The 15,879-nt window shown below is 48.4% G+C and overlaps 1 protein-coding gene across 1 annotated transcript in view; it reads left to right on the forward strand.

The window, feature by feature from the left end:
* The window catches only part of LOC139386772 (protein unc-13 homolog A-like), a 115,701-nt gene extending 100,139 nt beyond the window's left edge, over nt 1–15,562 (forward strand). Inside the window, exons 33-42 of the mRNA XM_071132583.1 lie at nt 1,507–1,595; nt 1,814–1,957; nt 8,910–9,033; nt 11,235–11,291; nt 11,602–11,682; nt 11,872–12,019; nt 12,430–12,486; nt 13,044–13,136; nt 13,549–13,708; nt 13,792–15,562. Of these exons, the coding sequence (XP_070988684.1) occupies nt 1,507–1,595; nt 1,814–1,957; nt 8,910–9,033; nt 11,235–11,291; nt 11,602–11,682; nt 11,872–12,019; nt 12,430–12,486; nt 13,044–13,136; nt 13,549–13,708; nt 13,792–14,083 (1,245 nt within the window). The 3' untranslated portion in view covers nt 14,084–15,562. The remainder of the gene's footprint in view (nt 1–1,506; nt 1,596–1,813; nt 1,958–8,909; nt 9,034–11,234; nt 11,292–11,601; nt 11,683–11,871; nt 12,020–12,429; nt 12,487–13,043; nt 13,137–13,548; nt 13,709–13,791) is intronic.
* Nucleotides 15,563–15,879: the final 317 nt, after the last annotated feature.

Below are 15,879 nucleotides of genomic sequence, written 5' to 3' on the forward strand. Positions count from 1 at the left end.
ATGAGTCATCACTCAGACCTCTATGAGTCATCACTCAGACCTCTATGAGTCATCACTCAGACCTCTTTGAGCCATCACTCAGACCTCTTTGAGCCATCACTCAGACCTCTATGAGTCATCACTCAGACCCATCACTCAGATCTCTGAGTCATCACTCAGATCTATGAGTCATCACTCAGACCTCTATGAGTCATCACTCAGACCTCTATGAGTCATCACTCAGACCTCTATGAGCCATCACTCAGACCTCTATGAGTCATCACTCAGACCTCTATGAGTCATCACTCAGACCTCTATGAGTCATCACTCAGACCTCTATGAGTCATCACTCAGACCTCTATGAGTCATCACTCAGACCTCTATGAGTCATCACTCAGACCTCTATGAGTCATCACTCAGACCTCTATGAGTCATCACTCAGATCTCTGAGTCATCACTCAGACCTCTATGAGTCATCACTCAGACCTATATGAGTCATCACTCAGACCTCTTTGAGCCATCACTCAGACCTCTATGAGTCATCACTCAGACCCATCACTCAGATCTCTGAGTCATCACTCAGATCTATGAGTCATCACTCAGATCTATGAGTCATCACTCAGATCTATGAGTCATCACTCAGACCTCTATGAGTCATCACTCAGACCTCTATGAGTCATCACTCAGACCTCTATGAGTCATCACTCAGACCTCTATGAGTCATCACTCAGACCTCTATGAGCCATCACTCAGACCTCTATGAGTCATCACTCAGATCTCTGAGTCATCACTCAGATCTCTGAGTCATCACTCAGACCTCTATGAGTCATCACTCAGACCTCTATGAGTCATCACTCAGACCTCTATGAGCCATCACTCAGACCTCTATGAGTCATCACTCAGATCTATGAGTCATCACTCAGATCTCTGAGTCATCACTCAGATCTCTGAGTCATCACTCAGACCTCTATGAGTCATCACTCAGACCTATATGAGTCATCACTCAGACCTCTATGAGTCATCACTCAGACCCATCACTCAGACCTCTATGAGTCATCACTCAGACCTCTATGAGTCATCACTCAGACCTCTATGAGTCATCACTCAGACCTCTATGAGTCATCACTCAGACCTCTATGAGTCATCACTCAGAACTCTATGAGCCATCACTCAGAACTCTATGAGTCATCACTCAGACCTCTATGAGTCATCACTCAGACCTCTATGAGTCATCACTCAGACCTCTATGAGCCATCACTCAGACCTCTATGAGTCATCACTCAGACCTCTATGAGCCATCACTCAGACCTCTATGAGCTATCACACAAACCATATTGTAAAAATGTATACCTACAATGTAATTACACTGTACCTACAGTATGTCATTTACTAAATACATGTATATAGGACACTTCCTGCTATGTAAATACATGTATTAAGGACACTTCCTGCTATGTAAATACATGTATAAGGACACCTCCTGCTATGTAAATAAATGTATTAAGGACACTTACTTCCTGCCCCCAGCTGAACGTGGAGGCCAGTGACTTCCTGAAGGACCTGCAATTAAAGCTCAACAACGTCATGGACGACCTTAGTAGGATCTTTGCCGTCAGGTGTGTGTGCGTGTGTGTGTGTGTGTGTGTTTGTGTGTGGGTATGTGTGGACTTGTTTAGTTGAAACATGGCGCTTTCAGGGTTGTATTCATTAGGACATGCAATGGAAAACGTTTTGGAACTCCCTCTTTCAATCAGCTTTCTTCCGCTTGGTGCCTAATGAATACTACCCAGAGTTGTGGGTTGTGATTGTTGTCTGTGTGTCGGTCTGTATATAGTTTTCAGCCCCAGATTGAGGAAAATGTAAAGCAGATGGGAGATATCTTGGGCCAGGTGAAGGGACAGACTGTTACAGACAACAACAGCGTGGCCGGGGATGCAGACAACGTTCTGCAGCCCATCATGGACTTCCTCGACACCAAGTGAGACACAGAGACCGAACCGTGCACACACACACACACACACACACACACACACACACACACACACACACACACACACACACACACACACACACACACACGCACGCACACACACACAAGTATCTCGACAAACCATTTCTGTATGGACCTTGCTTTGCGCACAGGGACATTGTCATGCTGAAACGGGAAAGGGCCTTCCCCAAACTGTTACCACAGAGTTGGAAGTACATAATCGTCTATAATGTCATTGCATGCTGTGGCGTTAAGATTTCCCTTCACTTTAACTAAGGGTCCTAGCCCGAACCATGAAAAACAGCCCAGACCATTATCTTTCCATCCCCAAACTTTACAGTTGACACTATGCATTGGGGCTGGTAGCGTTCTGCTGGCATCCACCAAACACAGATTTGTGTGTCAGACTGCCAGATGGCAAAGTGTGATTCATCACTCCAGAGAACGCGTTTCCACTGCTCCAGAGTCCAACTTTACTCCACTCCAGCCGACGCTTGGCATTGAGCATGGTGATCTTAGGCTTGTGTGCGGCTGCTCGGCCATGGAAACCCATTTCATGAAGCTCCTGACGAACAGTTCTTGTGATGAAGTTGCTTCCAGAGGCAGTTTGGAACTCAGTAGTGAGTGTTGCAATCGAGGACAGAGGATTTTTAGACGCTACGTGCTTCAGCACTTGCCTGTCCCGTTCGGTGAGCTTGTGTGGCCTACCACTCGCGGCTGAGCCATTGTTGCTCCTAGACATTTCCACTTCATATTAATTAACTGCGCTTACAGTTGACCGGGGCAGCTCTAGCAGGGCAGACATTTGACGAACTGACTTGTTGGAAAGATGCTATCCTATGACTGTGCCACGTTGAAAGTCACTGAGCCAATGTTTGCCTGTGGAGACTGCATGTCTGTGTGCTACATTTTATACACCTGTCAGCAAAGGGTGTGGCTGAAATAGCGGAATGCATAAATTTGAAGGGGTGTCTACATACTTTTGAACATGTAGTGTATTGGTCACATACAAGTCTCAAAAGTCAAACAAGACATTCAGATTATAATGGGGAGATCCATATAATAACCCTAACGCTAACTACTAGCCCCGGCCCTAACGCTAACAACTAGCCCCTGCCCTAACGTTAACTACTAGCCCCGGCCCTAATGCTAACTACTATCTCCAGCCGTAACGCTAACTACTACCCCCAGCCCTAACGCTAACTACTACCCCCAGCCCTAACGCTAACTACTAGCCCCAGCCCTAACGCTAACTACTATCCCCAGCCCTAACGCTAACCTAACTACTAGCCCCAGCCCTAATGCTAACTACTAGCCCCAGCCCTAACGCTAACTACTATCCCCAGCCCGAACGCTAACTACTATCCCCAGCCCTAACGCTAACTACTAGCCCCAGCCCTAACGCTAACTACTAGCCCCAGCCCTAACGCTAACTACTATCCCCAGCCCTAACGCTAACTACTAGCCCCAGCCCTAATGCTAACTACAAGCCCCAGCCCTAATGCTAACTACAAGCCCCAGCCCTAACGTTAACTACTAGCCCCGGCCCTATCCTAACTACTATCCCCAGCCCTAACGCTAACTACTACCCCCAGCCCTAACGCTAACTACTACCCCCAGCCCTAACGCTAACTACTATCCCCAGCCCTAACGCTAACTACTACCCCCAGCCCTAATGCTAACTACAAGCCCCAGCCCTAATGCTAACTACAAGCCCCAGCCCTAACGCTAACTACTAGCCCCAGCCCTAACGCTAACTACTACCCCCAGCCCTAACGCTAACTACTACCCCAGCCCGAACGCTAACTACTATCCCCAGCCCTAACGCTAACTACTACCCCCAGCCCTAATGCTAACTACAAGCCCCAGCCCTAACGTTAACTACTAGCCCCAGCCCTAAAGCTAACTACTACCCCCAGCCCTAATGCTAACTACAAGCCGCAGCCCTAACGCTAACTACTACCCCCAGCCCGAACGCTAACTACTATCCCCAGCCCTAACGCTAACCTAACTACTAGCCCCAGCCCTAATGCTAACTACAAGCCCCAGCCCTAATGCTAACTACAAGCCCCAGCCCTAACGCTAACTACTATCCCCAGCCCTAACGCTAACTACTATCCCCAGCCCTAACGCTAACTACTATCCCCAGCCCTAACGCTAACTACTATCCCCAGCCCTAACGCTAACTACTAGCCCCAGCCCTAACGCTAACTACTACCCCCAGCCCTAACGCTAACTACAAGCCCCAGCCCTAACGCTAACTACAAGCCCCAGCCCTAACGCTAACTACTAGCCCCAGCCCTAACGCTAACTACTAGCCCCAGCCCTAACGCTAACTACTAGCCCCAGCCCTAACGCTAACTACTAGCCCCAGCCCTAACGCTAACTACTACCCCCAGCCCTAACGCTAACTACTACCCCCAGCCCTAACGCTAACTACTACCCCCAGCCCTAACGCTAACTACTACCCCCAGCCCGAACGCTAACTACTATCCCCCAGCCCTAACGCTAACTACTATCCCCCAGCCCTAATGCTAACTACAAGCCCCAGCCCTAACGCTAACTACTAGCCCCAGCCCTAACGCTAACTACTACCCCCAGCCCTAATGCTAACTACAAGCCCCAGCCCTAATGCTAACTACAAGCCCCAGCCCTAACGCTAACTACTACCCCCAGCCCGAACTCTAACTACTATCCCCAGCCCTAACGCTAACCTAACTACTAGCCCCAGCCCTAATGCTAACTACAAGCCCCAGCCCTAACGCTAACTACTACCCCCAGCCCTAACGCTAACTACTACCCCCATCCCTAACGCTAACTACTATCCCCAGCCCTAACGCTAACTACTATCCCCAGCCCTAACGCTAACCTAACTACTAGCCCCAGCCCTAATGCTAACTACAAGCCCCAGCCCTAACGCTAACTACTACCCCCAGCCCTAACGCTAACTACTAGCCCCAGCCCTAACGCTAACTACTAGCCCCAGCCCTAACGCTAACTACTAGCCCCAGCCCTAACGCTAACTACTACCCCCAGCCCTAACGCTAACTACTACCCCCAGCCCGAACGCTAACTACTATCCCCAGCCCTAACGCTAACTACTATCCCCCAGCCCTAATGCTAACTACAAGCCCCAGCCCTAACGCTAACTACTAGCCCCAGCCCTAACGCTAACTACTAGCCCCAGCCCTAACGCTAACTACTACCCCCAGCCCTAATGCTAACTACAAGCCCCAGCCCTAACGCTAACTACTACCCCCAGCCCGAACGCTAACTACTATCCCCAGCCCTAATGCTAACTACAAGCCCCAGCCCTAACGCTAACTACTACCCCAGCCCGAACGCTAACTACTATCCCCAGCCCTAACGCTAACTACTACCCCCAGCCCTAATGCTAACTACAAGCCCCAGCCCTAACGTTAACTACTAGCCCCAGCCCTAAAGCTAACTACTACCCCCAGCCCTAATGCTAACTACAAGCCGCAGCCCTAACGCTAACTACTACCCCCAGCCCGAACGCTAACTACTATCCCCAGCCCTAACGCTAACCTAACTACTAGCCCCAGCCCTAATGCTAACTACAAGCCCCAGCCCTAACGCTAACTACTATCCCCAGCCCTAACGCTAACTACTATCCCCAGCCCTAACGCTAACTACTATCCCCAGCCCTAACGCTAACTACTAGCCCCAGCCCTAACGCTAACTACTAGCCCCAGCCCTAACGCTAACTACTACCCCCAGCCCTAACGCTAACTACAAGCCCCAGCCCTAACGCTAACTACAAGCCCCAGCCCTAACGCTAACTACAAGCCCCAGCCCTAACGCTAACTACTAGCCCCAGCACTAACGCTAACTACTAGCCCCAGCCCTAACGCTAACTACTAGCCCCAGCCCTAACGCTAACTACTAGCCCCAGCCCTAACGCTAACTACTAGCCCCAGCCCTAACGCTAACTACTAGCCCCAGCCCTAACGCTAACTACTAGCCCCAGCCCTAACGCTAACTACTAGCCCCAGCCCTAACGCTAACTACTATCCCCAGCCCTAACGCTAACTACTATCCCCCAGCCCTAATGCTAACTACAAGCCCCAGCCCTAACGCTAACTACTAGCCCCAGCCCTAACGCTAACTACTACCCCCAGCCCTAATGCTAACTACAAGCCCCAGCCCGAACGCTAACTACTATCCCCAGCCCTAACGCTAACCTAACTACTAGCCCCAGCCCTAATGCTAACTACAAGCCCCAGCCCTAACGCTAACTACTACCCCCAGCCCTAACGCTAACTACTACCCCCAGCCCTAACGCTAACTACTACCCCCAGCCCTAACGCTAACTACTACCCCCCAGCCCTAACGCTAACTACTATCCCCCAGCCCTAACGCTAACTACTATCCCCCAGCCCTAATGCTAACTACAAGCCCCAGCCCTAACGCTAACTACTAGCCCCAGCCCTAACGCTAACTACTACCCCCAGCCCTAATGCTAACTACAAGCCCCAGCCCTAACGCTAACTACTACCCCCAGCCCGAACGCTAACTACTATCCCCAGCCCTAACGCTAACCTAACTACTAGCCCCAGCCCTAATGCTAACTACAAGCCCCAGCCCTAACGCTAACTACTACCCCCAGCCCTAACGCTAACTACTACCCCCAGCCCTAACGCTAACTACTATCCCCAGCCCTAACGCTAACTACTATCCCCAGCCCTAACGCTAACTACTATCCCCAGCCGTAACGCTAACTACTACCCCCAGCCCTAACGCTAACTACTACCCCCAGCCCTAACGCTAACTACTACCCCCAGCCCTAACGCTAACTACTATCCCCAGCCCTAACGCTAACCTAACTACTAGCCCCAGCCCTAATGCTAACTACTAGCCCCAGCCCGAACGCTAACTACTATCCCCAGCCCGAACGCTAACTACTATCCCCAGCCCTAACGCTAACTACTATCCCCAGCCCTAACGCTAACTACTACCCCCAGCCCTAACGCTAACTACTACCCCCGGCCCTAACCCTAACTACTAGCCCCGGCCCTAACGCTAACTACTAGCCCCGGCCCTAACGCTAACTACTAGCCCCAGCCCTAACGCTAACTACTAGCCCCAGCCCTAACGCTAACCTTAATCCTTGTCCTAACCTTAAACTTAACTCTTACACTAGCCCTAACCTTAACCCTTATTCTAACCCTAACCATATCTTTAGCAAGCAGTTGCTTATCAACAGATAATTTGTTGATAGTCCATCTTTTGATGTTAACTGGTCATACTATCTGGACTATCCAAACAAGTGTGACCCCATTCATTTCCTCCCTTTTTGCTACTTTTATCAGTACGGTCTAGCTTAATAGATGTATCTATAACAGTCAATCCATACTTTAGTGTCAAAAGGTATTGTAACCTAATAAACTACTCAAAATACACACAACCTGACAAAGAAAACCCATGAACATATTTCATTGACAATCGTGTCACCTTCCACCCTTGTCTTGACAAGCTGGTAAAGTAGGTGGCTGTCTCATCTGGTAAAGTAGGCAGCTGTCTCGTCTGGTAAAGTAGGCAGCTGTCTCGTCTGGTAAAGTAGGCAGCTGTCTCGTCTGGTAAAGTAGAGCAGCTGTCTCATCTGGTAAAGTAGAGCAGCTGTCTCATCTGGTAAAGTAGGCAGCTGTCTCATCTGGTAAAGTAGGCAGCTGTCTCATCTGGTAAAGTAGAGCAGCTGTCTCATCTGGTAAAGTAGGCAGCTGTCTCATCTGGTAAAGTAGAGCAGCTGTCTCATCTGGTAAAGTAGGCAGCTGTCTCATCTGGTAAAGTAGAGCAGCTGTCTCATCTGGTAAAGTAGAGCAGCTGTCTCATCTGGTAAAGTAGGCAGCTGTCTCATCTGGTAAAGTAGAGCAGCTGTCTCATCTGGTAAAGGAGAGCAGTTGTCTCATCTGGTAAAGGAGAGCAGCTGTCTCGTCTGGTAAAGTAGGCAGCTGTCTCGTCTGGTAAAGTAGGCAGCTGTCTCATCTGGTAAAGTAGGCAGCTGTCTCATCTGGTAAAGTAGGCAGCTGTCTCATCTGGTAAAGTAGGCAGCTGTCTCATCTGGTAAAGTAGGCAGCTGTCTCATCTGGTAAAGTAGGCAGCTGTCTCATCTGGTAAAGTAGAGCAGCCGTCTCCTCTGGTAAAGTAGAGCAGCTGTCTCGTCTGGTAAAGTAGGCAGCCGTCTCGTCTGGTAAAGTAGAGCAGCTGTCTCATCTGGTAAAGTAGGCAGATGTCTCATCTGGTAAAGGAGAGCAGTTGTCTCATCTGGTAAAGGAGAGCAGCTGTCTCGTCTGGTAAAGTAGAGCAGCTGTCTCATCTGGTAAAGTAGGCAGCTGTCTCGTCTGGTAAAGTAGGCAGCCGTCTCGTCTTGTAAAGTAGAGCAGCCGTCTCGTCTTGTAAAGTAGGCAGCCGTCTCGTCTGGGGCCCTGATAGAAGGATGCGGGTTGAGAGTCAGAAGCAGGTCAGGCTGTGAATGTGATGTAAGGGTGACACAGTCACAACAATATTGGAGTTGGCCTGAAAAAGCTTGTAGCAATACAATCACAGCGAGGTTTTGGAACATATGATTGTTGCGGCAAATTGGACAACCTGAGGTGATGGTGTTCAGCAGATGTTATATCCACGTACATTATCTATATCGTTGTTTCAATGGGAGAAACAAAGGGTTTTTCCAGTGTACATCAAGGAAAACCCGTGATGCTAAACTGTAAGGGGTTTGTTATACCGATGCTAAGGAAAGTGGTGAATAATTCATTGCTAATAAACAGTTTTAAAGTTGGTTGGCTGTAGATGGTTTCTGCAATCTGTTGAAGATTAAAACAGGTTGAAAATGCACACACACACACACACACACTCCCCCCCCCCCCCCCCTCTCTCTTCTTCTGCATGGGTATACTAAGATGTATTCTCTCCTCTCTAGTCTGTCGCTGTTTGCTAAGATCTGTGAGAAGACTGTGCTGAAGAGAGTGCTGAAGGAACTGTGGAAACTGGTCATTAACACTATGGAGAAAAGCATTGTGCTTCCCCCGTTCACAGACCAGTCGGTGAGTAACACACACACGTACACACACATTTCCTTATGTCTAAAAACCTGAGCATAATTCTCTTCATTACATTCTCTCTGCTTCCAGTCTTTACAAATTATTTTCAATGGTATAATACAGTATCTACCATTAATTTAGAAATATGAAGTTGTGAACGTACTCTTTGGCTAGAATAAGATGTAGAGGATTCAATGGTTACTTCTTGGTTGTTGATTTGTTGAGATGGGCCTGTGCAGTTTCACTGACCCCCTCTCTCTCGCCATCGCCCCACCCTCTCCTCCTCAGGTTATAGTAAGTACTGTGTGTGTTTGTGTGTCTGTGATGTGTGTGTGTGTGTGTGTGTGTGTGTGTGCGCGCTTGCGTGAATGAGTGTGTGTTTCTCCCTGTATGATGTCTGTCAGCACGGACACACAGAGTTCTCTGCTACCTGTGACATCACTCCTCTTGTCCCCCATGCTACTCAGTGTAACCCCCTCCCTGTCTCAGATTTATCCCCAGCCCCTGGCCTACTTGTAAACTCCAGAAGGATTGGGTTGTTGTAAGCAGTAAGGCTAACACCTATCCACTCCCTCCAGATCTACATGAGTGACTAGTGGATAGGAGGAGAGGGCTTGATTTGAGTGCATTGTATAGTGTCATTATCAAACCTTGTCTGTCTGTTAGAAATGAGCATGGTGCACGGCTGAGCCATGGAATACCTAACCTGGTGCCACTGGAATACAGCACCTTTCCTCCCCGTTAGTCCCCTTTCTCCTCTTCCTCCCCCCTTTCTCCTCTTCCTCCCCTCCTTAGTCCTCTTTCTCCTCTTCCTCCCCTCCTTAGTCCCCTGTCTCCTCTTCCTCCCCTCCTTAGTCCTCTTTCTCCTCTTCCTCCCCTCTTTAGTCCCCTTTCTCCTCTTCCTCCCCTCTTTAGTCCCCTTTCTCCTCTTTCTCCCCTCTTTAGTCCCCTTTCGCCACTTCCTCCCCTCCTTAGTCCCCTTTCTCCTCTTCCTCCCCTCCTTAGTCCCCTTTCTCCTCTTCCTGTCCCCTTTCTCCTCTTCCTCCCCTCTTTAGTCCCCTTTCTCCTCTTCCTGTCCCCTTTCTCCTCTTCCTCCCCTCTTTAGTCCCCATTCTCCTCTTCCTCCCCTCTTTAGTCCCCTTTCTCCTCTTCCTCCCCTCCTTAGTCCCCTTTCTCCTCTTCCTCCCCTCTTTAGCCCCCTTTCTCCTCTTCCTCCCCTCCTTAGTCCCCTTTCTCCTCTTCCTCCCCTCCTTAGTCCCCTTTCTCCTCTTCTTCCCCTCCTTAGTCCCCTTTCTCCTCTTCCTGTCCCCTTTCTCCTCTTCCTCCCCTCTTTAGTCCCCTTTCTCCTCTACTTCCCCTCCTTAGTCCCCTTTCTCCTCTTCCTCCCCTCCTTAGTCCCCTTTCTCCTCTTCCTCCCCTCCTTAGTCCCGTCTCCTCTTCCTCCCCTCCTTAGTCCTCTTTCTCCTCTTCCTCCCCTCCTTAGTCCCCTGTCTCCTCTTCCTCCCCTCTTTAGTCCCCTTTCTCCTCTTCCTCCCCTCCTTAGTCCCCTTTCTCCTCTTCCTCACCTCTTTAGTCCCCTTTCTCCTCTTCCTCCCCTCCTTAGTCCCGTCTCCTCTTCCTCCCCTCCTTAGTCCTCTTTCTCCTCTTCCTCCCCTCCTTAGTCCCCTGTCTCCTCTTCCTCCCCTCCTTAGTCCCCTGTCTCCTCTTCCTCCCCTCCTTAGTCCCCTTTCTCCTCTTCCTTCCCTCCTTAGTCCCCTTTCTCCTCTTCCTCCCCTTCTTAGTCCTCTTTCTCCTCTTCCTACCCTCCTTAGTCCCCTTTCTCCTCTTCTTCCCCTCCTTTACCTGTCTCATATTTTTCTCCTTGTTACGTTTTTCTTTTAGAAGGAAGGTGTCCTTCCACTACAGTGTTGCCTGTATGTTGAATGGATTGGAGGTTACCACACAATCCCGTACTGGATTTGAAACCTCTCCTGCACATGTCTTTTTCCCCATTCTTTATTGTGACATGTTTAACTACATGTATGTGTAATTTGTACTCTCCTCATCTTCTTCAAACAACTCTCCCCATCCTCATGCTCCGCTCTCTGCACCACCTCCCCAACCCAATTCCCCCTCTTCTCTCACCACCATCATCCTTATCTCACTCACATACTCTCACTCTCTCTCACTCACTCTCACTCTCACTCGCTCTCTCTCCATCACAGGGCACTCAGATGATATTTAATGCAGCTAAGGAGTTGGGTCAGCTTTCTAAGCTCAAGGTAATGATGATGACATATTAGGATGAGTTCCTTTATGATGACACATTAGGATGAGTTCCTTTATGATGACGCATTAGGATGAGTTCCTTTATGATGACACATTAGGATGAGTTCCTTTATGATGACGCATTAGGATGAGTTCCTTTATGATGACACATTAGGATGAGTTCCTTTATGATGACACATTAGGATGAGTTCCTTTCTTGATTTCTACAGCATGTTTCATATAAAATGCAGTCCTGGGGTGTATTGTGTTGTATTACCTACATTGTTACATTAACTCTGTTGTCTGTTTCCCGGTACACTGTAGGAGCACATTGTGAGAGAGGAGGCCAAGGCTCTCTCCCCTAAACAGTGTGCCATCATAGAGCTGGCATTGGACACCATTAAGGTACTGTATACTACATGTACAGTATGTATAATGTGTACTATGCAGTAAATAATAAGTCTGCTACTGTATGATGCTTCATAACTTGTTATAAGCATGTCCGAGCCTTTGGGATGTCTTATAACAAGGGTTATACTATGTTACATCTCTCTAAGGATAAATAACACTGCCTGTTGACCTCTGCCCCTGCAGCAATACTTCCATGCGGGTGGTGTGGGTCTGAAGAAGACGTTCCTGGAGAAGAGTCCTGACCTGAAGTCTCTGCACTATGCCCTGTCCCTCTACACACAACACACTGACAAGCTCATCAGGAAGTTTGTCCTTTCACAAAACGCTCAGGGTACGTCACACCCTTTGTCTCTGTCTGTCTGGCTAGTGGTCTGTCTGTCTGGCTAGTAGTGGTCTGTCTGTCTGGCTAGTGGTCAGGTTAGCTGTCTGGCTAGTGGTCAGGTTGGCTGTCTGGATAGTGGTCTGGTTGGCTGCCTGGCTAGTGGTCTGGTTGGCTGTCTGGCTAGTGGTATGGTTGGCTGTCTGGCTAGTGGTCTGGCTGGCTGTCCGTCTGGCTGGCTAGTAGCTGGCTGGCTGGCCCGTCTGTTTGGCTAGTGGGCTGGCTGGTTGGCTGGCTCGCTGGCTGTGTGTGTGTCTATCTGCCTGTGTGTCTGATCTATTTTTTAATACTAACTGTCATTGTTAAATGTGTTAAAAGAATACATCCTACTGAGGTGTCTTCTCTCCCTCTCTCTCTGCTAGTCCATGGAGGGAAGGGGGTCAGGTATACCCTCAACGAAGACACATTGCCAGAAAAGGGTAAGTGCCTGTGACCGTGCATACTCCCACACACCCCTCAATTTCTTCCTCCCTCTCCTTCTCTCTACACCTATCCATTTTAAACAGGTGTTTTCAGGAGAATTACCCTCAATTAGTGAATTAGTCTTGTCTGCAATCCTGTAGCTTGATCTTAACCCTGGTATTAAGCCTTGCTCAGCTAAGCCCTGCTCATCTCGTTACCAAGAGGTGTGTGTTTGTTTTAGTACCAATCGTTCCGTTCCGAGCAGAACCCCTATTTTTTTCTAAACAGGTTCGATCCCCCAAAAAGTACCAATTCATAGAGCTGATTTTCCTTCATTTTTTAAACTTGTGAAATCAACACCATTTTTACATTTAGCTCAGAACTATCCAAATGTGTCACACGCACACACACACACACACACACACACACACACACACACACACACACACACACACACACACACACACACACACACACAGAGAGAGAGAGTGCAGCCAGACTTGTCAGCCTGTCTTTGCTTCAATGTACATTAAACTAGCCTCTCACTGTCTGAAACACTCTTGACCTCTGGCAGGGTCGGGAGTGGAGGAGCCAATCGGAGAGGTGGTAATGCACGTGGAGATCTACACCCATCCCAACACTGGAGAACACAAGATCACTGTGAGAGGTGAGAGAGGAAGCGATGGAGGGAGGGGCTGAGGGGGAGGGGTGAAGGGGAGTGGGAGGGGGAGGGAGGGGGAGGTGAACGGGAGTGCGTAAGGTAGGGGTGATGATGGGCTTTACATGCGTTCTAATTGCACTAGAATTGAGCTTCTTTGAAATGCACTACAAACTAGCTACATGTCATCTCTGCTCATCTTCTTCAAACAACCCTCCTCATGCACCTCTTTCTGCACCTCTTTCCCAACCCTCTTCCCCTCCTCTCTCATCAACCTTCTCTCTCTCTCTCTCTCTCTCTCTCTCTCTCTCTCTCTCTCTCTCTCTCTCTCTCTCTCTCTCTCTCTCTCTCTCTCTCTCTCTCTCTCTCTCTCTCTCTCTCTCTCTCTCTCTCTCTCTCTCTCTCTCTCTCTCTTGCTCAGTGATTGCTGCTAATGACATTAAGTGGCAGACCCAGGGGATATTTCGTCCCTTCGTGGAGGTCTACATCATTGGTCCCCACCTCACTGACAAAAAGAGGAAGCACGCCACCAAGTCCAAGAATAACAGCTGGTCGCCCAAGTTCAACGAGACCTTCCAGTAGTGAGTATATCAGGTTTCTGTCTGATGGGGGGAGTCTGTGTGTGTGTGCTATCTAACAAACCTCTCCTCTGTCTCCTCTCCAGTTCCTTGGGCAGTGAGTTGGGTCCGGAGGGCTATGAGCTGCAGGTGTGTGTGAAGGACTACTGCTTCGCCAGGGAGGACCGTACAGTGGGCATGGCCCTGATGCAGTTGAAGGACATGGCCTCCCGGGGCAGCATGACATGCTGGCTCCCCCTGGGGAAGAGGGTCCACATGGACGAGACGGGCCTGACGGTACTGAGGATCCTGTCCCAACGCAACAATGACGACGTGGCCAAAGAGTTTGTCAAGCTCAAGTCAGACCAGCGCTCTGCCGAGGAGGGACGGGCGAGCTGAGAGGGAGAGTAGAGATGGGCCTAGTGATCAAGATGCTGATTTAGATATACACACACACACACACACACACACACACACACACACAGTTACTAATACAATACTGGCATGTTTATGTCATATAAACACAGTCATGAACACACTAATCATCTCTAATCACATAATGATTATCAAATGTACACAAACACAGAGGTGACCAACAGTTCCTTTGAGCACCTGTCAATGAACCAATCAATTTATCAATCCATTTCTACTGCTCTCGCTCTCATTATCTCTCTTTCACTCTTGCATATTACACATTTTATATATATTTAATGCAGAAATGTGAGAAATAAATATCACCTGATGAGTTATGGTGGAGTTATAGAGACAGATGACTTTGCACTTTGACCTCTCGGCATGTTCAAGAGAGCAGCCCTAAACCCCAACTCTTACTTCTCCGTCTGTTCCTATTAGTCTGTCTGTGGGTTTATCAGTGTGTTGTTCTCTTTCGCTCTCTTTCCTTTTCTCTATGTTGTGCTCAGTCTTCCTGTCATGTGATGTGCTCTGGGTAGAAGTAGAACTCAGTGACAGATCTAGGATCAGCTTACACAGTTGTCCTGGCTTTCCCTGTTGGGGAGAGGGAAATGTAACATTGATCTTAGATCAGCGTCTGGGTGCAGCTTCATCCTACCTCGTGTGATGATGTACTTCCTGCATGTTGAACCCAATTCTCAGAACACTGTGATTAATTAGCTGATACCACGGCAACAGCTGTACAGACCCCGCCCCCATGGACACTTGACACCTTATACCTGTGTGCACGGTGCATATAACCTGGTATAATAAGGGTTAACATAATAATAACCTTTGGAACCATGAAGAAAACTACTATCCAGTAAAAACTAAGTGAGGAAAGAAGAATGTGCCGACGTTTGATATGAATGTGTATAAGACACGCCAGTCTTTCACATGGGTTGAGGTTAGCCTAGGTTTGAATCAGAGTTGTTGGATGTTAGCGTGTTTGGAACACACCATATGGCCATGTTGTATATAGACACTGAGATGGTGCCGCAGACCCAAACATGTACCTTCTGAAGATGGTCTGCTCTTTTTACATACTCACCTACCCTAGCAATGGCCCTGGCCTGACATTACTATAAAGGAGTAATACTAGCCAATAGATGGTTGATTCAACCCCTCATAAACCCCCTTCTATGTTCCCTTGAAAGTGCACAAATACTGCAAAGGGCTACAGGACCAGCAGACATAGACATTACTGAAGGGACACACTGCCTGGTCACTTCTCCCGTCTGTGTCTGTGAGAATTGAATAAATATGTTTTCTGTGCTATGGGCCATAAGATAAAACTAACCCATAGGCCACTACATACAGTGAGCTCCAGGAGTATTGGGACAGAGACACATGTTGTGTTGTTTTGGCTCTGGACTCCAGCACTTTGGATTTGAAATGATCCAATGACTTTTCATTTAGAAACTTTTTGTACATATTGTATTGGGTACAAATTCATTTTTATGGGTATTAAAGTAGTTACAATTTCAGTATTTGGTCCCACATTCCTTGCACGTAATGATTACATCACGCTTGTGACTCTACAAATTTGTTGGATTCATTTGCATGTTTGCTTTGGTTGTGTTTCAGATTGCTACATGCTAACATCCCATGCTATTGTAAAGGTGAGAGGTTAGCATGTCTTGGGGGTGTGATATTGTGTGTCTAACTTTCTCACTCATCATTATTCACAATTAATTCAGGATTAGCCATCTAGCCATTAGCCATATCATCTATATTCATGTAGA

This window comes from Oncorhynchus clarkii, chromosome 28, assembly GCF_045791955.1.
Source record: "Oncorhynchus clarkii lewisi isolate Uvic-CL-2024 chromosome 28, UVic_Ocla_1.0, whole genome shotgun sequence".
Classification (NCBI taxonomy): Eukaryota; Metazoa; Chordata; class Actinopteri; order Salmoniformes; family Salmonidae; genus Oncorhynchus; species Oncorhynchus clarkii.